Source organism: Eleutherodactylus coqui, chromosome 3, assembly GCF_035609145.1.
Source record: "Eleutherodactylus coqui strain aEleCoq1 chromosome 3, aEleCoq1.hap1, whole genome shotgun sequence".
NCBI classification, from domain to species: domain Eukaryota; kingdom Metazoa; phylum Chordata; class Amphibia; order Anura; family Eleutherodactylidae; genus Eleutherodactylus; species Eleutherodactylus coqui.
This window is the reverse complement of record NC_089839.1, coordinates 313,245,939-313,273,185: the sequence shown is the minus strand read 5'-3', so window position 1 is coordinate 313,273,185 and position 27,247 is coordinate 313,245,939. Positions and strand designations below refer to the sequence as shown.

The window sequence follows — 27,247 nt, the reverse complement described above, 5'->3', positions numbered from 1 at the left end:
ACAGACGGAGACTCACTTGGTGTGACTGCTGCAAAGCTGCTGATTTTTCCCCTCTGTGAGCCTTGCCTGGGTTACTAGGGGAACGCTGCCTGTCAGCCACAATCTTATCAATGTCAGTGTCAGGCAGCAAGTTCTCAGCAACCAGTCGTCAGGCCAACAGAGAACAAAGGCGGAAGGAGTATCAGCTTTGTGTAGAACATGGACAATCATCACACCACCTATCTGCACGCTAAATATCACACCTTCCCTGCTGAACATAATCCAGTTCTCTGCAGCCGCCTCAAGACACTACAGAGAAGCGTTGGTGGCTCCTTATTTTAGGATACGGACCTTAAAAGGCACAGCTGATTTGTAGGAGTCAGGAACTTCCCAGCTCAGCAAGACGGAGGTTTTCATCACAGCATTCACTCTGAAGTTCTTAGCAAATACTGCAAGGAGAGGAGAAAACACTTCGTTATCTCTCTGGAAAGGCATTTGCACTTGTTACTGCTCTTCGCGAGCCTTACCTTGGTCCACGGGCATGGTGCGGGATTGTATGCTGGGGCTCAGAGGCCCAAGTCCCTTGTTTGTCCTCGCCCGGACTTTAATATCATAGGTGGTGTCTGGTTTGAGATTGATGAGTGTAATCTGAGTGTCTCGCGTGATGTTGACCAGCTCCTGTGGGCTATTGATGTCACGGTAAACCACTGTGTAGTTGGTGATCTTTCCGTTACGTTCTGAAAGTACTGGAGGCTCCCAGGACAGTTCGGTTGTGGACGTGGTCAGGCCAACCACTTGCAAGTTTTGTGGAAAGCCGCTGGGAACATCCTCAGGAGTAGAGATCTCCTTTTCAGCCTCCTCTCCAAAACCAGCCCGGTTCTTGGCAGACAGTTTGAAGATGTAGGTGGCCCCCTTGTGCAGCTTGGTCAGCGTGTAGTGATGCTCGTTCTTCCCAAAGTCCATGGTGATAAATCTCTCCTCGTCCGCACGTTTATACTGCAGGCGGTATCCCAGCAGCTCTCCCATCACCTCCCTAGGCGGATGCCACTGGACTAGTGCTGTGTTCTGAGTGGTTGTACTAATTCCTATGCTCGGCTTGCCGGGTACTGAAACAGACATAGATGTATGGTTACCAGTAAAGCCGACATGTTTAACCCTGTGGTTCCAGTATTGCAGCCAATGTATTGCTGCATTATATCACTTATTTATTCCAGCTGCAGCCACAAATCTGCTGCTTTCAGGGTCTCAAATCTCACTGCAACTCCTGCTGGTTCATTGTCTGTATGGGTTGGTGGTCTCATGTACCCTCACATAAGGCCAAGTATTAGAAGAACTCCCCTGAGCTGCTAGGGGTATATCAGTCTGCCAGATGCTATAGGCAGCAGAGTTGTGAAAGCAGTAAGCAGATACAGGTTATCAGCTCGGTAACCCCAGCAACATAAGATCACTAAGTCTCATCATTAGACGAGGCCTCATTCTGTCTAGAAATTAAGTCCTGTTTGTTTGATATACATTTTCTTATCCCACGGAATCTTCTAGCAATGAAAAGAATATGCAGAATTATGGCTAAATAATGTAATTTTTCTCTCTAACAAAAAGACAGATTGGATTTGGCAAATTAAACTTCCAGCTTTGAACAACGGCTCAATAGTCAGCCTATGGGATATACAGTGACCGGCCTCTTTATTACACCCCCCGGCCCTCTCATGATTGGCGCCCCTTGTATGGTAATTCTCCCCGTGACCTCGGAGTGCGGCATAAAGTCACGTGACAAGTTTTCCGCGGATCAGTTTCAGTGTGAATCCACATCAGACGGGAAGATCCAGGGATCGGAGCGACTTCCAACGAGGCCGGTCACCGGTGCTACAGTAGCCGGTGGCTCACTGCCAACCCTCAACAATCTGTTTTTCTTATAGGATGCTAGGAATGAACTTTTTATCTGATCGGATGCCTCCTCGCACCCGACTCAATCACCCTGGAAGTGTCTTTTTATGGTAAAATACAAGAAAAGAACGATGGCGAGAGATTGTTATTCTATGGCGAATACTTATTCATTGAGCTACAACGAAAATAAACCCTCCCAAAAATACGGCTGGCATAAACCATATAGTGCGGAAGCTTGAACTACTTCATACGCAGACCTGTTGGTGGTACTTACAGGCTCCTGTAGTGGTGACAACTCTGGGTTTGCTCCTAGCTCCATCGCCTTTTGTGGTGTATGCAGCTACAGTGATGGAATATGTGGTTTCTGGAGACAGCCCGGTGATCAGGGCCTCCTAAAATAAGAGGAAGAAAATGATAAAAGCCAAAGTGTTGCTGCAGTACCAGGTTTAGACAGGAGGGGGCACTGCAGGACCACATAACACTGTTGTAACAGCGCTTTCAGAGGTTAGGAACTTGCTCAGGGGATCGGTGGCCACGCTGTGCCGCACATCACCGAGAGCAACAATGTTCCTGAGGATTTTAGGGTAATTATCAATGAAGATCTTAACAGTTCTGCTAGTGCCCCACAACGCAGGAGTGATCATCACAGATGTCGCCGGTGCAAAATCTGAATCGGATCTTGATGTAATGGAAGAATACAACAGAAAAACAGATGCAATTTACACAGAAGTGATGCTCATTCCGCCCCATGATTATGCACTGAAATCACAACCAAACCAAAGGCGAAGAAACGCTGATTGTTTGAACCGATCAGTCCTGAGGTCCCCCCGACCCTCATCTCCATGCAAGAACTGTGCCTCTCTCCAAGCTTGGAAGCACAGGAAGAGCAGAGGTTATAGATTGTAGAGTCCCATCATTGAGCCGATGATTACAGAACAAGAACGCGGGGCGGTCACAAAGCCTTACGATAAATGCCTACTACAGGGTGGGTGCACATGAGCTGCAGCCACTGGAGTTTGGCAGCGCCATCCTACCTTTACGACTATTTGGTATGCAAAAGCACCATAAAGCGACCACAAGGCCTTCCAGAAAGTATATTTTATAATTACTCTTTTATTACCACTCTTTCCCCTTACATCGCGTACGATGATGCAGGAGGAGCTTGTATTCTAGAGGTGGCCATAGGCACTGCAGTCATGGCAGCGCAGTATAGAGCACTAAGCTAGTGACAGCTCTGTGACAGCCCCCCGTTCTCTGCAGACACAGTGCGATCACGCAATCTGCCCACAGATGCCAAACGCTATACTCACGTAGTCGGCAGACTCCTCTGGTCTCCACTGGTAGGAACAGAGAGAAGAGGGGTAAATGGAGATTACAGGAAAAGGGTCACAACAGTAGAGATGCTACGATGGAATGAGACATACGAAGGGGAACATAGCAGATACTCATGGCGGTGGGGTCATAAGTATGGAGAGAATCTATGGCTATTAGGACTACAAGGAGGGATTCGCTTCACACTGCAGATCACTCTGGACCAGAGCTGTAATTCCGACTGGATTAGTCGGTCGGGAAGAAGATGAAACCAGTGAAGATCCAACTTTTTATGTCTAAATCTCAACAACGTCTGGATGAAAATCATTGAGGCGTTATATGAATGGTATCACAGTGTTCACCGTTACCTGAGCTTCTGCCAACATGACGTCCTTAATAACAGGGTTTCCCCGAGGTTCTCCGCCTTCCAAGCGCACATAAGTCACCTGGTAGCCCCGTATCTGGCCATTTTGCTTTGTGGGGAGGGGAGATTTCCAGGTGACTCGTACAGTTGTGGAATTCACAGAGTCGACTTCAACCTTCCTTGGTGGAGCGCTGGGCACTGGAGCAAGACAGAAAACGAGGTACAGATGAGGCCGGCACTCGAGAGAAGCTCTCCAGCGCCATTTATATTCTAGAAAAAGCCGATTAAAGGGGTTGTACTGAAATTACAAGTTCTCCCCCGTCCACAGGATCTCCACAGGATAGGGGATAACTTGCTGATCTGTGGGTGTCTCACTTATGAAACCCCGCCGATCTCAAGAACAGGACTCTCATGTCCTGGTGCACCTGTCACTTCTTCCCCCACGTCAGTATAAAGGGAGCGCTGGCCACACATGCACGATCAGCGCCCTATTCATTTCAATGGGGCCGACGGAAATACCTGCGTGGGTCGCGGTCTGGTAGTGAAAGTGAATGGTGCGCTTGCGTAACCAGCACTCTATTCAGTACTTCTGCAGTGAGGAGGACGGGGGACATGGGACCCCCAATCCTGACACTGAAAGGGGTCTCAGGAGTGAGACCCCCAATGATCAGCAAGTTATGCTCAATCCTGTGGAAATCCTCTGGATGGGAAATAACTTGTAATTCTGGTACAAACCCTTTAATAAATAATAGCGCAGCCCGAGATGGCGACTGACAATGGTGAGCGTAATCTAGCACTGAGCTGAGCAGCTGAAACATCTGACAGTGTAGTTGTTACATTGTGACAAGCACAGCCTTCTCCATAGTGATGTCAGGCAGCTCCTTAGCAACTCAGTGCAAGGTACAATTGTCAGTCAATTACGGACAGGGACGGCACAAGAGGCTCATCTCAATCGCGTATCACCGCGCTAAACACAAAAATACATTTTGGTGGAGAACCTCTTCAGGAAAGTGAATAGAGAGGTGAAGCACAGAACAGGCGGCAGAACGTTCTAGACTACAGAGAAGACGCGGAAAACTGTCCAGCATTGTTCGAGGAGAAGCAACAAATCTCACAGGTTTGCAGAAGGGAACAGAGCATTCCGGATTATGGAGGCAACGGGGCCGCATGAGCCCAGCAGAACCCGCTGCCCTTGAGCGGCGTCTAATTCATTTGTCAGCTGTTAATCCCAGGGGTCGTTCCGCTGAATTAACCTTCCAGAGTGTATAAATTAATATCTCCAGTCAAGTGGCTCCTATGTGCACGGGGCCTTAAATACAGGTTTTCACCGAGACTTGGAATTCAGATTGCTTTTTGGATTGGATTTACAGCACCATGAATAAATAAAAATGTATCGACAGAGGGACTAACAGCGGCCCCTCCGTATCTGCGGGAGAGATGGGGGATATGTAGATGGAAAGGACAAAGCAGAATTTATGTTGACGTCACTTCAAACATTGCTGGAAGAGACAGAGTAAAAGAAGATTAGAGGTGCAGAAGCCGTTCTGTGAGCCCCATCCACCCCCACGGTGCCTCAGGAGCAAGAAGAAGAGCAGGTGAAAGAGTCGGCCCATTGTGCAGATAGGTGAGAGCAGTCCTGGACACTTACCATCCTCATCTGTCCGCACAATGACTGGGGGGCTCTCAGGCCCAGCCCCCACGTCTGTATGAGCTCGCACCCACACTCTGTACTCTGTCCATTTCTCCAGATCCTTGATCTCCCAGCTGGAGAAGTCTGCTGGGATATTGTCCACAACATGCCGGGATGTGTCCTCCCCAGCCACCGCTTGATAGGCCAGAGAGTAGCGGGTTAAAGCTCCATTGCGGCTGGAGACGGGTGGAGCTACCCAACTTACCCGGATGGAGGTGGAGCTAAGGCTGGTGCACTCCACTTCCTGTGGCGGGGCAGATGGTGCTGAGGATGAAAAAAAAATATGCAGGCAAGGGGAAGGCGGATGCAAAATAAAATGGTCTGCAATACTGTTACCAAATAGCCCTGCGCTGTCCACCCTCAGATCACTGCAACAGCAACCTGAGTGTGTCGTGGCTCATACGGAAGAAACCAAATCTCCTGCATGTCGGATGGAAGAGAATCTGCAAGCTCTAGGATCACCTTGCAGTTCTACAGATCACTAAGGGCCGGGACTGAGATGTCATGTTCCGCAGCAGCTGAACCCCCTCACACATTTCTGAAACTTTGAGCCAGAATTTTTAGGAAATATTAATTCAATTTGATTAAAATGGTCACAAAGAGCCGCAACGTCAACCGCGCCACAGCTTTTAGAAACGCATCTTTTTGGATCACCAATATCGGTGTTCCGCGGCAGGAAATAATCCCATCAATGAGCCGTCAGCTGTTCTCCACCGCGACCGGCCAGAACAGCAGAACACTACTGATGCTATTTGATAACAGTTAAATGAGGAACAAAACACAAAATGCAGCAGGAAAGGTATCGACATGATATGGAAAAACGAAAATAAAATCTGAAATTGCCCAGCCTCCTCGGTGCGGGTTGTGCCACACATCAGCCTCAGAGGAGCGTCGCCCAACTCACAACTTGCAAAATCAGCAAAAAAAGTAGCAAATTTAATGCACATTCACCAAATTCTTAATTGTCGCTCTAAGACGGAGTATACTCGCCGAAACCTGAGCTATCACAAAAAGTAGTGAAGCGTTGCGGCATGTCTGCCAACCAGCTCCCGGTCCGGGCATCGGCTGCCCCTCAGCTTTATGCATGTAGAACACTACTCGCCTCTACTGGATGCTACACAGGTGACGGTCTTACTTCACAGAAACTTTACTGCTACTTTTTGCATCAAGCCCAGAAATTACCAACCAGTTTATGGGAACATTTGGCTCACATGGAAGTGACTAATGGTGCTGCTTAGTAGTAATATCCACAGTGATACCACCCTGCATCCCATACCAGACGGGTCTCCTTTTGTTACCTTCTGTCTTTTCCTTCTTATAATCCTCCCATTTTGTTATGTAGATGTGGTTCTAAATTTCTAGTGCAGATCCAGATACACTACGTTGACAAAAGTGTTAGCCCCCCCCAGCAGTCCGGTGCGGTCAGGTGATATGTGAGCATTAAGTATGAAGGAGAGGATCACACAGGAGACCCCAGTACAGAAACCATCAGATGCCCCCAGGTGTAGAGCTGACAATGGGGTCTGAAGGGGGGATGTCACCAGGTGTAGAGCTGACAACGGGGTCTGGAGGGGGGATGTCACCAGGTGTAGAGCTGACAACGGGGTCTGGAGGGGGGTGTCACCAGGTGTAGTGCTGACAACGGGGTCTGGTGGGGGAATGTCACCAGGTGTAGAGCTGACAACGGGGTCTGGTGGGGGGATGTCACCAGGTGTAGAGCTGACAACGGGGTCTGGTGGGGGGATGTCACCAGGTGTAGAGCTGACAACGGGGTCTGGTGGTGGGATGTCACCAGGTGTAGAGCTGACAACGGGGTCTGAAGGGGGGATGTCACCAGGTGTAGAGCTGACAACGGGGTCTGAAGGGGGGATGTCACCAGGTGTAGTGCTGACAACGGGGTCTGGAGGGGGGATGTCACCAGGTGTAGAGCTGACAACGGGGTCTGGTGGGGGGATGTCACCAGGTGTAGAGCTGACAACGGGGTCTGAAGGGGGGATGTCACCAGGTGTAGTGCTGACAACGGGGTCTGGAGGGGGGGTGTCACCAGGTGTAGAGCTGACAACGGGGTCTGGCGGTGGGATGTCACCAGGTAAAGAGCCGACAATGGGTTCTGGTGGTGGGATGTGAGTAGGTGTAGAGCTGACAACCGTTTTTATGTGACTGCATCGTCCCAACAGTGAAGTTTGGATGAGGTTCTGTTATGGGGGGGTCCTGTTGGGAAGGACAAGGACCATTGGTTATAGTGAAGTCATCCTCAACGCCAATGGGTACAGACATCCCGGACAGTGTGGCATCACCTACCCTGAGGTAATACTCTGGTACAGCTCCATGTCTACACCAACATGACTAAGCGCCATGTCATACGGCACGCAGTATGGAGGAGCAGAACGTCTGCAGAGTTTATTGACCAGCAAAAAGCTAGAACGCTTTATCCTTGCATGCCCATCATTCCCCCCATCACTATCTGAAGCTCTCCTGGAGGAATGGAGGCAAATCCCTCCACATATCTATAGGAATTTGGTGGAAAGTGATCTAGGAGGGTTACAGCAGTCATTGAGGCCAAAGGGACCCAACACCGGATTGAAAAATGTGAATATAATGGAATTTCATCACCCGCTATGTGCGTCCCAATACTTATGTCAACATAGTGTAGTCCACTCCCTCCTATGTCTATTCTTGAACTTATCAGCAACTGATAATATGCCAACCACTCTCCCATGTACAACAGGTCCAGGTCTTATTATCTTGCCTTTTGACATGCTCATGTTATCATTTGCTTTAGGCTTCCATAAAGGAAGGGTTGTCCCGAGTCTATAGATATATAAAGCTGTTTCATGCAGTCAAAGAATCACAGTCAACTTCCGTCAGTCTGCTATCTAGTAGTCTGGCCACAGGCATTGTGTAAGGAAACGGTGGTATGTACTTATGCCATCTACTTAATGGATGAGAGCAGCTAATGTCCTAATCACGTCATGCATGCAGCAGCAGCAACTTACCAGGAACATCCAGAGCCCTGCCAGTGACCCGCACACAAATATATATTGGTCTATACCAATCAGAGTCAAACACTTACTGGACTGCGCCGTCCTGGCCTGGATCACTGGTGTATAGACCCCAAGCCCCATAGAAGAGCTGGCCGCCAGCTGGAAGTTATACTGGGTGTCCGGCTTCAGACCCTCAACAGCGTAAAAGGATGATGGGGCGAATGTTACTTTTTGCTGAAAAATAAAATATCACAGACATCAGTGATACCCAATACGAGAAGACTAAACTGCTAATGGATGAAGCAGATGGCCTGCAGTCATCAATGGCATCGTCGGTACAAAAAAACAATCTGAGCTATCCAGTTGCAGAAGATGACATGAAGGGGATGTAGTGCTGCGCTCCACATGAGAGGCTATGTATTAAACATCAGTGGTTTTAGGTGTCACTCACTTGTGGCCCATCCTGCCCTTCCCAGTACAGAAGTTCATACGAGACGATGCGTTCTTGCTGTATATAGCGCCAGGTTAGCATGATTCTAGTGTCAGATTCGGCTTCTGCCTGGAAATTAATTGGCTGCGCTGGAACTGGGATGGAAACAGAAGAAATGAAAACCAAAAAGATCAAACATTACACTACAACAACGTCAACCTTCAAGAACGTGAACCTTCTGTAGCGCGATGGGAACGCATCTCCATCCAACCCATGTAGTGACATTTGCAGTTTCACACTCACCTCCCTGCTGTGTCTTGACTTGGACCATATCTGAAGGCGGCCCATCTCCCACCGACGTAAATGCCAGCACGCGGATACTGTAAGTGATCCCAGTGGTCAGTCCTGCAATGGTTGTCAATAGACTGTCTACTACGTTGTGCTTTTGCCACATGTTAAATGGTAAATGCGGGTCTGAAGTGTAATACACTCGGAACCCTCTTATTTGTCCATTGGCTTCTTCGGGAGGATCCCATTGAACTATCATAGTGCTAGCGCTGAGCATGCGGGCCTGGACTCTCAGAGGAGGACCTGAAGGAGCCTGTTCTCCTGTCTGAGCTTCTACCACTTCACTTGGAGGTCCACGGCCAATGTTGTTAACAGCAATGACCCGAAACTCATACTCTGAGTAAGGGCTGAGCCCGCCGATACTGTAACGGGTTGTAGCGACACCATCAACCTCCTGGAAAGAACCTTCCAAAGCTTTGGGTTTATACTGGATCACATAATAGGAAAGTGGCTCTGGATTCCCAGAATCCCATGTCAAGGTGACACTAGTAGCTGTTGTCTCTGTTACCGTGACGGCTACGGGCGGCTTTGGCAATGCTGTAGGAATTAAAAAAGAAAATACATTGATCTACCATATTGCTCTAAATGCGAAATCATCCCTTCCCGTAGGACAAGACAAGTTTACCTTTCACAGTAATTTGGGCAACAGCCTCAATCATGCCCAGAGAGGAAATAGCCACACAGGTGTAATTGGCAGATTCTCGAATATTGGTCAGCTCAAGAACATTACGGCCGACGGGCATTTCATCCTCTTTGGTAAGTTCTTCTAGCCCGGCCATCCACTTCACGTAAGGCATGGGAGCACCGACAGCAACGCAGGTTAGGTTCACACTACCTCCTGGCATGACTTCATGGCTACTGGGTGGAATAGAAAACCGCGGTGCCACACGCCGGACTGCAAAGAGCCAAAAAAAAACTATGGATCAGGAACCAATAGGGGAAATTTACCAAGAAGTGCGCAAACTGAATACTCATCCTCTGCAGCAAAAAAAGGAACAACAAAACACGAGACATTCAATGCCATAATGTGATGCAAACTCTACGAATGAGAACTTACGATCTCACAAGTAATAGACAATTTCTCGGCTTTAGTTTATGATTTATCCAAGTGGAGAAAAAAAACAACAACTCTAAAGGCTTAGCTTAAAGGGGCTGTTAAAGGGATACAACATTCATTACCCGCCACTAAGAAAACCGGAAATCCATGTGAGTGGGCCACCAATATATTAACATAAATAGAGAACTTCAGTAATTAGTGGTTGCCAGTGTTTTACGGGTGGCATAGAGTATAATAGCCCTTCTCATCAGGCCCACACATTGTATACATGTGGTTTATCTTTCAGTAATAAATTAAAGCTGAGGGAAGCTCAGAACATCGGCTTTAATATCACTTCATAACACGGAAACGCATCACATATTTAATTATCGAAGGCACAGACCCATGAAGACACAGTCCTGGGTGCTGAATGTAAAAGACTTGCTCTGACAACATCCAGCCCACACAACCCTAGATAGAAGAACTTCAAAGAAACTTTGACTTCGGGACTTGACACAAATCTCCTCACTCTATGGGGATGCAAGAGCAGATAAACGAGGCTTCCGCCAGCCTTTCCCTGGATGAGGCCGATGAAGATGACAATGGTTAGAGCGGGATGGTGTTTCCTCGTTTCCTTTGTAGGCATCTTCACAGCTTGTGGCTTCTATTTGCCACCATGGCCAAAGTTTTGCAGAGTTAAAGGAGTTGTCCAGCCGCCTGGCAGAGCAGGTGATGGCGAGAGATGGTGGACATTTAGACAGCATGCTTCAGGCAGGAAGAAGAGGACACAGGAGAGGGGAACCCATAGTATTCAGAGGAGACACAACATGCTCTGGTAATATTAGGAAAGGCATTGGGGCATGCAGTAGTATGGGAAGAACAAAGATTATTGAGCACCAACAATGTTGTCCTGAACTCCTAAAGATCAAGCCACTGTTTAACTTTGTACCGAGAGCGGATCTGGAAAGTCTTAAGACCCTCTCACTTTTTTTTTACATCGTGCTATGTCGTGGCATTGTGCAACTTAAAAAAGACAAAAATCAAGTTTTCACCCCTATAATTCTGCACTTAATACCTCATGATGACAAAACTACCATTTTGCACTGACATGAGTATTCAGACCCTGTGGTATGACACGTGACACTTGTAGCCCTGGGGCTCCCATTTCTCTTGATGATCTCTGAGATGCTTCTATACCCTGATTGGAGTCACCTGCAGTAAATTCAGTTGATTGGACATAAGACCCTTCATCTATATAAAGTCTCACCACTCAAAATTAGAGATGAGCGAGCATAGTTGTTAAGGCAAATTACTCGAGTGACTATCGCGATTTTCGAGTACATGCCTGCTCGTCCAAAAAGATTCGGAGGCCGGCGGGGGTGAGAGGTGAGTTGCGGGAGTGAGCATGGGGGAGCGGGGGGGGGGGGGGGGGGGGAAGAGATCTCCCCCCGCTCTTCCCCGAATCTTTTTGGGCAAGCAGGAATGTACTCGAAAATGGCGATACTCGCTCGAGTAATTTCCCTTAACGCGTACGCTCGCTCATCTCTACTCAAAATGCATATCAGAGCCAAAACAAAGCCATGAGGAGGACAGAACTGCCTGCAGAGCTCAGAGACAGGATTGTGTGGCGGAACAGATCTGGAGAAGCTGCAAAAACATTTCTGCTGTCCTGAAAGTTCCCAAGAGTCCAGCGGCCCCATAATACTTACATGGAAGAACAACTAGGACTCTTCCTAGAGCCGCCGACCCACCAAACTAAGGGGGAGAAGGGTCTTGTAAGAGAGATGACCAAGAACCCAACGATCACTTTGGTTGACCTCTAAAGATCCAGTGTGTAGATGGCAGAAACTTCCAGGTGGTCAACCTTTACTGCAGCCTCCACCAATGTGGGCTTTATGGTGGAGGGACCAGAGAGAAGCCTCCTCAGTAAGACACATTAAAGCTGCCTGAAGTTTACCAAAAAGACCCTAAAAGGACCCTTAGACTGCGAGAAACAAGATTCTCTGATGACACCAAGATGGACCTTTTTGGCTCAACTCTAAGTGTTCCTCTCTGAAGGAAACCAGGCACCACTCATCACCGGCCCAATACCATGCCTACACTAAAGCCTGGTTGTGGAGCATCATGCTGGGGGAGGGGAGACTGGTCAGGGTGGACGGAAACCAGGCGCCGCTCATCACCTGACCAATACCATCCATACAGTGAAGCCTGGCAGTGGAGCATCATGCTGGGGGAGAGGAGACCGGTCAGGGTAGATGGAAAGCTGAATGGAGCGAAGTATAAAGATAATGACAACCTAATCCAGAGCACAAGGGATCTCAAACTGGGCAGAAGGGTCACCTTCCATCAAGACTATGACCCTAAACACACAGCTAAGACAACACAGGAGGGGCTGAGGGACAACTCTGAATCTTCTTGAGTGGCCTGGCCAGAGCCCTGAACCCAATGGAACATCTCGAGAGACCCGACAATGGCTGTCTGCAGATGGCCCCCATCCAACCTGACAGAGGGCAAAAACCCCAAATCCAGGGATGCAAACCTTGTGGCATCACAGCCAAGACTGCAGGCTGGAATCTGAGTCCAGGGGTGTGAATACTTATGTAAGTGAAAATGGTAGTTTTTAATTTATAAAAAAATTGAAAGATTTCTTCGTTGTCACTTATTGGGGTACTGAGTGCAGAATGACGGGGGGACACAAGGCTACAACATAACATTTTTAAATGGTCAAAGGGTCTGAAGACTTTCCGTCCCCCCTGTATGTCTGACCTATCCTACATCACTAATACCCGATAGTCTTCTTGTAAAATACTTGCATGGAATGAGGCCATCTAACAAATGCTGAGTCGGGGAAGCGAGGAGCCGTGGGACAGAAGATCTACACTCTGCAGTAAGGTGATCGAGCACTTAAAGTCCCTCCTGTGACCACAATTTCCCTGGTTGTGAGAGGGTTAGACAAGCAGAGAGCAGCAGGAAGACTGAGGACTATTTAATAATTCAGCAGGCATTAGCGTGCAGTTACAGCCCGCAGCGCTCTGAAGATGGGATACATTTCCCAGTCCCATGATCAGTGATGTCCAACTTGCCAGGCACGTCTCACGTTGCGCTCTTTGGTGACCTCAGTCAATTAACTGGCTACACAATCCCATTCCATCCATCCCCAGAGATGGCATGAGCGCTGTGCCATCCTGATAACACCACGGATGGTGGCATCACCTTTCATCCATCTCCGATGAATCCACAGGAAGGGAGAGAGGGAAGCAGGGAGCTCTGCCAAAGAGAGCTATTGGGTCCGCTCCAAACTGCTAGTTGTAGTAAAGACTTTATGCGAAGTGGCTGCTTATGGTATTTATTATACAGGGGCTGAAAGTGCAATTCTGCATTTCATCTAATAGGCAAGCAATTAGAGTCTTAAAATGTGAGTTTCTCTGTTTACTGATGCAAATACAATATACTTTTATAGAGAAAGCCGAAATTGAAAGCACAAGCCATTACATGTCTGGATGTGCGAGGGAGTGGTAAAACAAGGCTGTCGGTGCAAGGGATGTGCCCATTCAGCCCACTGGGTAGAGGATGACCTTTCTAGATGGTGCAATTGGTATTTACGGTTTTATGCGGATATGGATGGCCATTATTTGTCCTTAGGGAGAGCACCTAGAAGGTGGGAGGAGACTTATAAGGCCGCCCATGCTCCTCTGGGAAATATGCAAATGGGAAGATGAAACAATACCCCTCCAATACCCTTCCTGGCCCACATCTATAGGCCTCTCACTAGTCAAGCTAGAAACTTACTGCACACTGATGAGGGGCAAACACCCCGAAACAGTCTGTCTGGACACGGTCATCTTTTCCTTCTGGAGAAGACTCTGGTTATGGATCTTTCTCCCGAAGGTCTGACATTGACTCGAGGAATGTTGTCTTCCAATAGGGGGCGCTGCAGAGGTATTGTTCCATCTTCCCATTTACAGTTTTCTGTTTTAGACTTTCTAATGCTACAGGCTGCCTAAAAGCAGGATGTTTATGTCACACCCCTCGTATGTAGGGGGCAGCGCCAAAATGCAACAACGTTGTTGTCAATGAACATCGGAGACAAGCCGACCATAAAGCGTCAATGCGGAGGTTGGAAACCTACAGTAATATGAAGTGTTAATTGACTCTGAAGTACCTATTACAGGATGAGGATGTGCTGTGCTTGGTTGGCACCAAGCTCAGTGGGACAGTTTAGAGGACAGTACTTTACAGATAATGGAAGACAAAAGAATAATGTACAATCCTCGTGAGACATTAGAGCTCTCGGATGGAAATGATATTCATATCAAGGGCTATAAGCCGGGCTCGCATGCTTGGTCAAAGCAGGTCTGAGATTTCTGAGCCAGGTAGAAAACCGTCAATCACCTCTGATTATCTCCCTTTCATGCATGGCGAAATGTAAGAACTGTTTAAGTCGAGAGTTTTACATATTTTGTAAGTCAATCCCACGGTGCCTCGTTTGATAGACAATGTGTTCCTGACTTTCTTCTTTCAGCTTAACCCCTATAGAAGGTTCCTTCATCGCCGGTGACATACCACTTTTAAATAGGTTTATGTCCTGCCCTTCACTGTGAAAGCCTCTTTAAAGTGGTGATTCATGGCCGGTCCTGAAGAGAGCCCGGCTGATCACTTGCACAGATTTATCTTTATTCCCAGCCATTAAATTGCAGTATTGCGAATCATTTTCCAGCCAGTTATCAGCTTCATCCCATCGAAGCAACGAGTAGGACCTCACCCAGGCTGACGGCCGTCTTCATAGGACCTCACCCAGGCTGACGGCCGTCTTCATAGGACCTCACCCAGGCTGACGGCCGTCTTCATAGGACCTCACCCAGGCTGAAGGCCGTCTTCATAGGACCTCACCCAGGCTGAAGGCCGTCTTCATAGGACCTCACCCAGGCTGAAGGCCGTCTTCATAGGACCTCACCCAGGCTGAAGGCCGTCTTCATAGGACCTCACCCAGGCTGAAGGCCGTCTTCATAGGACCTCACCCAGGCTGAAGGCCGTCTTCATAGGACCTCACCCAGGCTGAAGGCCGTCTTCATAGGACCTCACCCAGGCTGAAGGCCGTCTTCATAGGACCTCACCCAGGCTGAAGGCCGTCTTCATAGGACCTCACCCAGGCTGAAGGCCGTCTTCATAGGACCTCACCCAGGCTGAAGGCCGTCTTCATAGGACCTCACCCAGGCTGAAGGCCGTCTTCATAGGACCTCACCCAGGCTGAAGGCCGTCTTCATAGGACCTCACCCAGGCTGAAGGCCGTCTTCATAGGACCTCACCCAGGCTGAAGGCCGTCTTCATAGGACCTCACCCAGGCTGAAGGCCGTCTTCATAGGACCTCACCCAGGCTGAAGGCCGTCTTCATAGGACCTCACCCAGACTGAAGGCCGTCTTCATAGGACCTCACCCAGACTGAAGGCCGTCTTCATAGGACCTCACCCAGACTGAAGGCCGTCTTCATAGGATCTCACCCAGACTGAAGGCCCTCTTCAAAGTTTAAACTGCACTGAAACTTCTACCTTTCGTAGAGGAGGATCATCTCACAGACGCCTCAAAACGCAGATTAGGTCAATGTCTGACACCATCACAGCATAAACATTCATAGACATGAATTGTCTCCCTAGTACCGCCTAGACAAATCATCATCTTCCTCCAAGCAGCTGCGTCTAGTGGAGCTACACGAGTCCTGCTGGCTCCGTCTCCTCACCTCTGATGTTCTAAGGCACTGCCGTCACCCCATCAACACCCCCACAACACAATCGCTTAGTTCTGCTGCTGCATTTATGTTATGAGCTTGGTTATGGCACAGTATTTATTCTCTGCGCTATATAGGTGCTGCATCTATGTTATGAGCTTGGTTCTGCAGTGATATTTATATTCTGCACTTGTTCTGGTGCTATACGTGTGTGATGAGGCTTTAAGTTAGGAGTTTGGTTCTGGTGCTGTATTTAGGAGGTTGATTCTACTACAGTATTTATGTACAGAGATTGGTTTGGGGGCTTTGATGAACTACAGTCTGCAAAGATTCGATTCAGCCTGTTGGAAAATTTCGGCTGACGACACCAAAAATTACAAATGTCTGGCATGATTGGCTGAAACTAGTCGGTTATGCCATTCTTTGCAAGCCATGGGATAATGTTGAAACAAGGCATACGAAGGGTCAGTTTGGTGTGAACGATGTCAGCGTTGGTGGCGTCTACTGCTCCGAACCCTGAAGAACCTGGTAGAGGCGACATACTATTTCCTGTGCATCTGAATGTTCCTAGCTTCTTCCAGGTTCATCATGGCGGTGAACGGGGCTCAAGTGCTGAACGGGAAGACACATTTTCAAGAGGTGTTAGGCTTAGTTCTTTACTTTAAGCTGCCATACATTTGGGCAGGCTTTGCCCTTTACTGTTCCTGGGGGAACCATTAGCACAAACGACCCTGCAGACTCTTGATTGGCTGATCAATATCCTAAATGCGTTGCCAGGTGTTTGGGTGTAATATGAGGTCAAGGGCTTCATATAGTATGTGATAGAGGTCAAGGGCTTCATGCAGTATGCAATATGAGGTCAGGGGCTTCATACAGTATGTAATATGAGGTCAAGGGCTTCATATAGCATGTGATAGAGGTCAAGGGCTTCATACAGTATGTAATAGGAGGTCAAGGGCTTCATACAGTATGTGATAGAGGTCAAGGGCTTCATACAGTATGTGATTGAGGTCAAGGGCTTCATACAGTATGTGATTGAGGTCAAGGGCTTCATACAGTATGTGATTGAGGTCAAGGGCTTCATACAGTATGTGATAGAAAAGTAGTGAGAGCGGCATGAAAAAAGTAATGCACCACAATCTGTGATTTTTTTTCACCAGAAAACTTGTATAAAGTCCTTGATAATTTTCCCCGTAGCGGGGCGAGGTCTCTTCCGTAGATCGAGCTCACCCGAAGCCTTTCATAGGAGGTCAGGAGTAAACCCAAGATTCCGGAGTGCGGGCTTCTCTTCTGTTAATCCTGGATATTAGAAGAGATGCTCACAGACTTCATCATCGGACATCTTACTGCCTCTCCTCCCCTTCCTCCTGTAATGTGTATGCTAGACACCGCGCCAATCCTCTAAAGCGACGCAGTAAATAGCCATCGTCTGTCTCCTTCAGCCGCTCGTATATTAGTGAGAACAATGACAGATGACTCTTCATTTTGCATTGAAATAAGCCTCAAATTGAATTCTCTCCGCATCTAAATTATAAAGCCATCAGAAAATTAGGGTTTGTGCTCTGGCGGTGTTGCAGACATCAGCTTCAAGCAGTTTTCACACTCATCGGGTTGATTGTTGCCAATGGTCTACCGGTTACTACAGCTGTAATTGGCTAGGTGCGACACGAGTGGCAGGGCGCTGTCCACCAGCTTGTAGGATGAAGGTGATCGCTCTCCTTAGGTCCACCCAGCCAGATGATGATCTTCCTCTATGTGGCAATGTCTTGTAGAGCTAGATGAATCATCCTCCTCCTGGCTCTGGCTCCACCCCTCTGATGTTCTGAGGTGCTGCTATAGGCCAATTGGCGCACCTGCAACACGGTCACATCTGCTACTGTATTTATCTACTGAGTTTGATTCTGGTATTGTATTTATGTACTGAGATTGGTTCCGGAGCTGTATTTATGAGCATGGATTTGGTGCAGCATATACAAGCTTGGTTCTGGCACTGTATTCATGTTATGAGCTTGGTTCCGGTACTATATTGATTCGCTGAGCTGTTCTGATGCTGTATTAATGTGAGTTTGGTTAGGTGCTGCATTTATGATATGCTCTTGGTTCTGATGCTGTATTTACGTACTAAGCTTGGTTCTGGTACAGAATTTATTAACTGAGCTGTTCTGGTGCGGTAAGCTGTTTTTTGGACAAGCAAAATATTGGTGGATCGCCTAGCAGTGCAGTATATGCAGTTTATTATTTAGGACAAGGCATGAATGACAGTAGCCAATCCGAAAACTTTGGACTACTTGTGCAGTCGTCAGTCGTTAGCCAATTTCCTGCTGGCAATATTTAGGATCAATGATTTGGTGCGCCGGATAGATGACGGGAACTGTATGTCATTACTGGACTGTGGCTTCACAGAGGCCTCGATGCTCAGACGATCACACGCCGGGGATCAGAAGGGGCGGCCATACTCTGCAATTTGCATTCACTCAGGGAAATTTCTCAGATGAAAATAACATGAAGGGGAGGGAGGGAAAAGGAGCCGATCGCCGGCGCCGAGATAAAAGAACTCTTTAATATATGACCTTGCAGAGTCGCAAAGCAATAATTAAATGCCTGGATGAGCAGAGCAGCTTCCAGGAGCACCGCTAAAAGAAAGTGTACGTGTCATTACCACAGCCAAACAGATACTAACCCTCCTCCCACCGGGACCACCCCCGCCCCTCCGGGACCACCCCCGCCCCTCCGGGACCACCCCCGCCCCTCCGGGACCACCCCCGCCCCTCCGGGACCACCCCCGCCTCTTGCCGTAAAATGCTAAAGGGGACACGTGTTGGGGAATATACTCTCAACTTTAGCAAAGGTGCCAAAATTGTATTCCATGAAAGCAAGTTCATATGCCCCATGCGGCTTCTATCGGCTCAGAGACCGTAAACCCTGGTTCAAGCCACCACATGAACTGGCAAAGGCCGAAAACTCTGTCCGGCATCCCAGTATTAGCCAACTATGAAGGAGAAAACTGGCCTAAGGGTAACGGGGCCCTTCTGTCCCTCAAGAGATGAGAAAGGGGGAAGCAAGGTTCGGCCCTTTTTTCTTGAGGTGTGGCAGCATGAACCATCACCAGTATAGGGGGCGCCATACTGATGCTTATGGGGCCCCTTCTATTTATTTCCATGCACCAGCCATAGGGAGCAACATGGATGCAAGTGCTCGTACGATGGCGATTCTGAAAGAAAAATATATACTTTGAGAAGAAACTTGATGGAATTTCTACAAAGGCAAATGTGCGATTCTTCTATTGACCACAATATTAACCATTTTGGGGCAAAAGCTACTCAATGATACAAGTGCAGTTAGAACACAAAGTTCACCAGGACCAACGTGCGTTAATTTCAGGGACCTCTATCCGACGATAAATTGATGTCCTGCCTTAGCAAGAGTGACAGAACATACATGAAGGGGGTGCTCTTAACCACTGAGCATTACTACTTCTTCCATTAGATGAGATGTAAATGTTTCTAAGTGTAAGAGGGTCTCGGTTTATGGTTTTTTTCTGGTTAGTTACATGTTACTTTAAGACTAACTTGTAAGGAGGTTGTGCGGGCGCTCAAAAAGAGAGTCGAGAAAAGGGCATGACGCCATCTTGGTATGACACAGTTGGGCATTGGTCTCTTGTGTGTAGCAGACGTGTCTCCGTGTGAGCACCTGGGTAGAAGGGGATGACCATGACTGGTCCACCTCTGGGAGCTACCATACTGCCGGCACCAGCATCTGCAGAGGAGTGTGTTGCAGCGCCATGGAGGTATCCGAGCTAGAAGTGAACTTGAATTCCTTCCTTTACCCAACTGCCATCTCCAATGCACATAAGAGACACTTCTGAATAAACAAGTTCTGGTTTCCCAGCCTGGACAAGACTAGTGTCTGCTTCTCTCACCTGCGACGCAGTTTCCGTGGCTGAGGGCAGTTCCGGACCTACTTCCTGGACAGCAGTTGGGTCTATTTCCACGACAGCGATGGAGCGTGCCGGAGCCATTGGGACAGTTATAGGGGGGGTCATGGATCCACCAGCTGCTGGCAGTGAGGGAGTCCTCAGGACTCTGCAGCTTGGGGTCCCGTGGACCCGGACCTGTCATATCAGTGCAGATGTGACTCATTTTCCAAATATGTTTTGCTGCTGCCATCATGGAGGCCACTATTAGACATGTTGTAGACCCTTTGGGTCCTACTTGCTCCACACACAGTGTCACGACTCTTTCCGCAGCCTCGCTCTACGGCCCCATCCTGTCTTTCCTATCGTATAATACAAAATCTACACTGACGTTTGCCTCTTGCTTCCAGAAATGTGAATGAGGACCCTAAAACATTGCGAGATGCATCACAGAAGAAGTTACCGTTCTGAAGAGCTGCAAACAATGAATGGTTATGAGAGATGAGCGCGGCGTCCTGCAAGTATCTGAGACTCAAAGGTAGATCTCACCATCTAACAGAAACGGCAACAAACTGCAGCGGTGGACGGGGGAAGGACAAGGGGGCAACATCAGGAGTGGGCACGGGGGCATGCACATGTCAGCGGGCAGGCACATCATACAGGCAGGCACCAGAATCACAGGGTGGAGAGCAGGAAGAGGGATCTGGGGGATCTGCAGAAGAGAGAGCTCTGTGCGGAGCCGGCTCTGCCGTCTCCCCCACGGGGGCTGGGTCGGACCAGACGTGCCAATCTGTATCTGGATAAGAAGTGAAAGGGACCAACCTTCTCGCTGATCTGAGAGATGGAGGATTGATTGGATGGCGGTGCGATGAGGATGACGAGGTAGTAGAAAGACAAGGAGAAACACAGAGAGAGTAAAAACAGAAAACTGCATGTGTACGCGGCACGGACGCACAAGTCACACGAAGCATGGAGGTCAGCGTGGCCGCCATCGAACATCCTCTGCTGACAGTCGCACACAGCCATCCGCACGCACACAGCGCGGTTACTCCGCGGCTACAGCACTTCACTCCGACATCACCCATTACACTTCCTTCCATTGCAGAACGCTCTACGTCATCTGCGTTTGGGTGTCCGTTTTTTCTGCTCAGTCATGGGAACAGGAAAACAGAACCGCAGACCCGTCTCATGAAGCAGTGAATGGCACCGGATGGATCGCATTGAGTATAATGAGGTCTGTCCGGCTCAAGTCACGCTCTGCAGTATTTTCTCGTATGAAATAGCGCAACATGCTGCACTATTTCATTGGGACGAGGCTGTGAACAGAGACAACCGTATTCGTCTGAGGGCCCGTTCACACCCGCGTTTATGTTCCGCCATTAATGTTGAACAGATGGAAACGTTTCCTTTCCTTGTTGGATCTGCTCAGCGATTCCTGTCCGTTTCTTCCGTTCTCAGTGGATCCGTCGCGCAGCCTCCCCTTCTGAGCGCTGCTGAATTGGACGAAGCCGTTAAATGGAAGGCGTAACAAAAGCAGACGGAAGCGTTTCCACTTCCTTCTGTCTCTAATTGACTGCAATATAAAAAACCCTTGAAATCTTCCTTTTCGTTTAGTTTCCATTCTTTTGGCCAGAGGGCTGGCGCTGCGGGCGGCACTACTAGTTCGGGTAAAAGAACAGAAGCAAACATATAGACGGGTTGAAATCCCAATGAACACAATAGCAGAGAAAAAAAAAACATTAAATTAGGTTTTTTTGCTGCCAAAACAAAACTTTTCTTGGAGGAACAGAAACAAGGGGGGGGGGGGGGGGGGGGGGGGCAGAGGGGCGTTATTACTGTTACTGGGCATGAAGTGGGCTTTATTACCTTGTGAGGGGGTATAAGGGGAGAATCATTACTGTGTGGGGAATAAAGGAGGGCACAGCTACTACTGGCATTATTTATTGTGGTGGGCACTGAGGGGGAATTATTGCTGTGTGCGGGCAACATTATTTTGAGTCTCAAAAGGGAGCACTAAGACTGTTTGGGGCACAACGGAGGGGCACTATTATTATGGGGCATTGAGAGGATTATTGAGGTAGTGGCAGGGTTGGGAGAGTGTGTAGAGACAGGCTGGAAGAAGTCTTCATGGTGGTCTGGTCCAAATAGAGAAGAAAGAGAAAACTGAACATTACCCGAGGCATCAATGAAAATGTTAGCAACCAGAGAAGATGTCACCTGTGATCACTAAAGGTAGCTGCACTGTAATCACCATCACTGGAAGTAACAGCACTGTAATCACCATCACTGGAAGTAACAGCCTACTTGATCTGCCACTAAGTGCAGGTGATATACCCCTCGCCCCCTCCAGTCATTGCTGCCTATGATGACAAGATACGGTTCTGCAATGGACGTACCGCAGACAAAACACGTTTCCATTATACAGAATACAGTTACAAACAGACCCGGAGCAGCGCTCCGCTACACTCCAACCACACCAATCAGCAGCAGCATATCACATACAACAGCTCGCCGTCACGCACAAACCCGAGACCACCACCGATGGACAGGGGGCTCATTGGCAACTGTGCTGGAGTCCTGTAAAGATGACGGTTAGCAGCGGTCCATGGTTGGGTGATCCCCAATGGGATGGAGTTCTTACCACGCACGTAGAGGTTAGCGGGCGCGGAGTAGCGTGTTCCGGCACTGTTGGTGGCCACACATTCGTACTTTCCCTGGTCGGATTCCTCGCTGTTTTCAATCTGCAGGGCTCCTGGGAAAAAAGCGTAAAAAGGAGAGAGAAAAAAAGAACAAGTTAAACTCCATAACGTCGTTCTGGTGGCGAAAACCACTTCCTGCTCCATAATTACTTGTCCAACCACCGTCCTGCCGGACCAGAACTGCTGATTGAGGCTCCTCGTTTGGCACATGAAACCTCAATAGAAGAACACGGGACAAGAAGCGTTAACGAGGCCTTTAATTAGTCTGGAGGAGTCTGTGCCAAGTGCAGACAAGAGTCCTATCAGCGGGTGTGAAGGGCCCGGAGGGAAGATGTGAGGAGTCTCCTCGGAGTCTCCGTCTGGGTCCTGAGTGATGAGAAGTCTCACTTTGCTGCCGTCAATTCTGTGTAGCACATCTAGACGAACGCGGCGATGGCGGGGAGTGCTAAAGGTTTACCGGAGTCCAGGCTCAGCCTAATTATAAGGCTGGCAAATGCCCTGCGGGCCGGCGACAACATTGTGTCACACACTTACTAGTCAGCATCCACGGGTTAAAGCGACCCTCCGGCTTTGGGACAAAACCCACTTCCAGGACACGAGGGGGTATATCACCCACAGTTCCTCTCCGCTGCCCCTCCGATCCGCCAGTCCGGGTCCCAATTTTGGTCAATTGCTGCAAGATGGCTGCAGATATTTTCAAACTACTTAATGCACACTGTGCGCTGCACTCTGATTGGCTGGTGTGGATCACATAAACCAATGAGAGGCCAGGTGCAGCGCGCTGGTAGTCCAACACCAGCAATGCACTGTGGCCATCAGGTAGTCTAAAGTTTGTGTCGGAAAACTTCTGCAGCTAAAAATTAGACCTGAAACCGTCAGATTGGGGGGATTGCAAAGAACGACGGCAGGTGATTGCCTCCCCCTCTTAGGGTCCGGGGACAGAATTTTGTCTTAAAACTGCAGGATTGTTTCAAAGGGGTCGTCTGAGTTACATAAAGTGCCTCTCGCGGGGGGGCCCATGTTGGAGACTAACAGAGCAGCTGGTGCCCGCCGCCGGCTGCGGTCTGCACTGCATTGGTTTATAGGCTGCCTGCTGCTGCAGCCAATCATTGCTGAGCACTGTCATTGGCTGCAGCAGCTTGTTTGTAGACAGCTGACCCCCTCTGGAGGGGGACGAGCGGGGGAATCAGGCAGAGGGGAGTAACAGCTGATTTGTTATTCTATGGCATGGCGGTTCTGGTGAGAGCCCCTTATATAACTCGGACAGACCCTGTATGTGGGAACAGGGCAGCTCACGCCTCACTAGAGGGTCTCACTTGGGGGACAGTCTTTACTGCAGAGAAGCAAGATGGCGGCCACTTCCTATGACATTCGTGAGGATATCCTCTGTTGCCCTCCTGGAGGCTCCCTTATGGAGAACTCACCATCTAGAGGTACCTGACACGTTACAAGCTGCACTCTGACAGCTCAATGTCTGTTGGTGACCTGAAAGCTATAACTTTCCGGTCGTGGTGTATAATCTATAGTAACTTCCTAATGCAGAGTCCGGAGGAGAGGATATCAGAACTAACCTTGTAACAACAAATACACAAAGTTCATCCATGATTGCAACACATGAACAAGCTCCAATGTCTTGAAGCATGTGATGGGGTGTTAGTGGTTAGGACGGGACGACAGGGATGATGAAGACAAGTGAGCGGCTCGGAGGATCTTCAGAGGTTGTACCCTTTTACTGAATGGACAAATCAGGAAGGTTAGGAGGCTAGCAGTGATCTTACAGATCTGATCTGAATATATGCGGCTTTAGGAGCCTCCTACTGACACCATGAAGTGTCCCTCAAGGTCTGGAACCATTTACCATGTATGGCCTACTTCTTGGTGGCACTTCATGGGCACCAATGATTTGGACAGCCGCATACAGATGCTTTCTCTTACGGTAGTCTGTATTCAGGTCAGCAGGAGTACTGCAGAGTAAATGTGGATTGTGAGCACCAGTGAGGAAGCGGCTGCTGGCCCAAACCATTGGTGCCTTCTGCATTGCATAGTGTAGGGCATTCTGCAGACTGACAAAAGTTTTACAACATTGGAGGGGCACTTAAAGGGGCTGTCCCACTTCTGCTGTTTTGCTGCAGGAAGCGGACAGCACCGTACATTGCGCAGTGGCCTGGGTTGGTACTGCAGGCTGAGTCCCATTCACTTAAACAGGACTGAGGGTCGCTGCGCAATGTACAGCGCTGCCAGCATCAAAACAGCTAGAAGTGGGACAACCCCTTTAAGGGCCGCTCCGCTGCAGCTTACTGCCAGTCAGTCCTACTTATATCTAATGTGGGCTGTAGCCCGAAGGCAGCTTATGTTGGGGGACTAAGGGCGACCCCCAAGTCCCAGCTGTGGAGGGCAGAGGACCTCTAGCGTCAGTCCTCCCCCAGGCAAACAGCAAAGCTGTGGAGTCGCCTCCATTCTGTCTGATCAGTTATCTTAGCAAGGATTATACAGTAATAATATGTGCCCCCCCCCCCCAGACTGAAGGGAGCAAACTGATAAAAAGGGTACAGCCGGATTGTCAGCTCCTCGGCCGAGTCGTGTGGAACACAGAGAACAAAGAATGTAAGATTGTTAATGTGAAGACGGATGAGCCTCCGATGAGGTGAAGATGGTGGGAGCGGCGTGTGAGGAAGACCCCGGCATTCTTACCTCTGATCGGCGTACCCCCTGGAGAGGTAATGTGAATGCAAATAAGATTAGAAAGAAGCTGTTAGTAATAAGTAGGAGGGCATACGGGGGCATCAACAGATAACACAGGGTGGGGGCACTGACTAACGTCTCCATGAGCATACCGTCAGCGCCACCTGTGCCCGGGCACAGGAGGAGGAGTGATCTCTCCCTGCTGCTGGTGCCACGTGTGCCCGTACAGAGGAGGAGTGATCAACCTCTCTATGCCGCTGGTGCCACGTGTCCCCATACAGAGGAGTGATCTCTCTATGCCGCTGGCGCCACATGTACCCATACAAAGGAATGATCTCCATGCCACTGGTGCCACGTGTGCACATACAGAGGAGTGATCTCTCCATGCCACTGGTGCCATGTGTGCCCATACAGAGGAGGAGCGACCTCTCCATGCCACTGGTGCCACATGTGCCCATACAGAGGAGTGATCTCTCCATGCCGCTGGTGCCACATGTACCCATACAAAGGAATGATCTCCATGCCACTGGTGCCACGTGTGCACAGAGGAGTGATCTCTCCATGCCACTGGTGCCATGTGTGCCCATACAGGGGAGGAGTGATCTCTCAATACCGCTGGTGCCATGTGTGCCCATACAGAGGAGTGATCTCTCCATGCCACTGGTGCCACATCTGCACATACAGAGGAGTGATCTCTAAATGCTGCTGGTGCCACGTGTGCCCATACAGAGGAGTGATCTCTCCATACCGCTGGTGCCATGTGTGTCCATACAGAGGAGGAGTGATCTCTCCATGCCACTGGTGCCATGTGTGCCCGTACAGAGGAGGAGTGATCTCTCCATGCTGCTTGTGCCACGTGTGCCCATACAGAGAAGGAGTGATCTCTCCATGCCGCTTGTGCCACGTGTGCCCATACAGAGAAGGAGTGATCTCTCCATGACGCTTGTGCCACGTGTGTCCATACAGAGGAGGAGTGATCTCTCCATGCCGCTTGTGCCACGTGTGTCCATACAGAGGAGTGATCTCTCCATGCCGCTGGGGGCCCATGTCCATACAGAGGAGTGATCGCTCCATGCCGCTTGTGCCACGTGTGCCCATACAGAGGAGTAGTAATCTCTCCGTGACACTGGTGCCCATACAGAGGTTATCACAAGAGATTTCAGAAAGGTTCTTAGAAAAAAGTACAAGGAGGTACAAGGAGGTAGTAGAAGAAGGGTTGGGGGTGTTACGTGGGGTCAGGCTTATCCCAGACCCTGGCGCGGAGCACACACATGTAACCGGGCGTCCTGGACTCTTGGGAAGATCACGTGGTATATTCCTAAATGTCAATATAAGATAGGGAGGGTCCGGCTCCAGGTCTTCTATGGACCCCAAGGCTGAGCGGGTCTTGTTATTGCCATGGAAAGGGGGTTGGCTGAAGCGAGAGCCATGCAAGGCCGGGAGAAGTCACCGCTGCCCAACTCTGAAGCCTATACCTACTAAAACGCCTGCCCGCGGGACGCATCACACGACGGACCTGCGGGGGCGATCACTGCGGGCAGATTAGCTGTAATTGTACGTACAGAATCTGCAGCGTTCGTCAGTAACACCTGTGGTGGTTGCTGCAGATTTTGGACGCTCCATTGAAGTCTATGTGACCAATAAGGCGGCGCTCACAAGGCGGAAATATCAGCTGTCAATTCCAGGTCAAAAAACCGCCTGAAGAGCCGCAGCGTCCTGCTTGGTTTTTGGCGCAGATCTGCACACAGATTTTGCCCTGTCAGTGGCGCAGGCGCCATTGTATATTACATGAATCGGTGGCGATATTTTAAGCTCCGCCCAGTGGAGAATCCCTCGTGCGCAGAGTCGCTCTAGTGAATGTGTTCTGACTATATTGTAATCGCAAGGGAATATTGCCCGTGTGCGCGAACCCGTACTCGTCCCGGAGGCTTTATTCATTTATACAGACGCAGACGGGTGCAAAATAAAGGACTAAAATCTGTTGCATGGAGCCCTCGGACAGGTTCTCTGCCGGCGATGAACGGTCGCGGTGGGATCTGCTTACTTCTCTCTGTGGGTCAGCGGTGGCTACTAACAGATTATCTGATAGGGATGGGAGGGTCAATATGGGGTTGGGCCCAGACCACCATGACTACTACTCCCAGCAGGCTGCACATGTGTACTCCGTGCCGCGGCGTCTTTAATAAGCCCCCTGCAGACCAGGCG

The 27,247-nt window shown here is 49.3% G+C and overlaps 1 protein-coding gene across 5 annotated transcripts in view; it reads right to left on the bottom strand.

The window, feature by feature from the left end:
• PTPRF (protein tyrosine phosphatase receptor type F) overlaps window positions 1-27,247 on the bottom strand; it is a 293,390-nt gene that overhangs the window by 25,579 nt on the left and 240,564 nt on the right. For 3 of the 5 annotated variants that reach the window (XM_066597932.1, XM_066597931.1, XM_066597934.1), the window contains exons 6-16: window positions 22,303-22,413; window positions 9,616-9,885; window positions 8,946-9,527; window positions 8,664-8,797; window positions 8,302-8,446; window positions 5,187-5,492; window positions 3,543-3,736; window positions 3,174-3,200; window positions 2,138-2,255; window positions 507-1,085; window positions 331-428 (exon numbers count right to left, since the gene is read on the bottom strand). In XM_066597932.1, coding sequence (XP_066454029.1) covers window positions 331-428; window positions 507-1,085; window positions 2,138-2,255; window positions 3,174-3,200; window positions 3,543-3,736; window positions 5,187-5,492; window positions 8,302-8,446; window positions 8,664-8,797; window positions 8,946-9,527; window positions 9,616-9,885; window positions 22,303-22,413 — 2,564 coding nt within the window. The remainder of the gene's footprint in view (window positions 1-330; window positions 429-506; window positions 1,086-2,137; window positions 2,256-3,173; window positions 3,201-3,542; window positions 3,737-5,186; window positions 5,493-8,301; window positions 8,447-8,663; window positions 8,798-8,945; window positions 9,528-9,615; window positions 9,886-22,302; window positions 22,414-27,247) is intronic. The other 2 variants (XM_066597933.1, XM_066597935.1) reach the window with 1 other exon arrangement.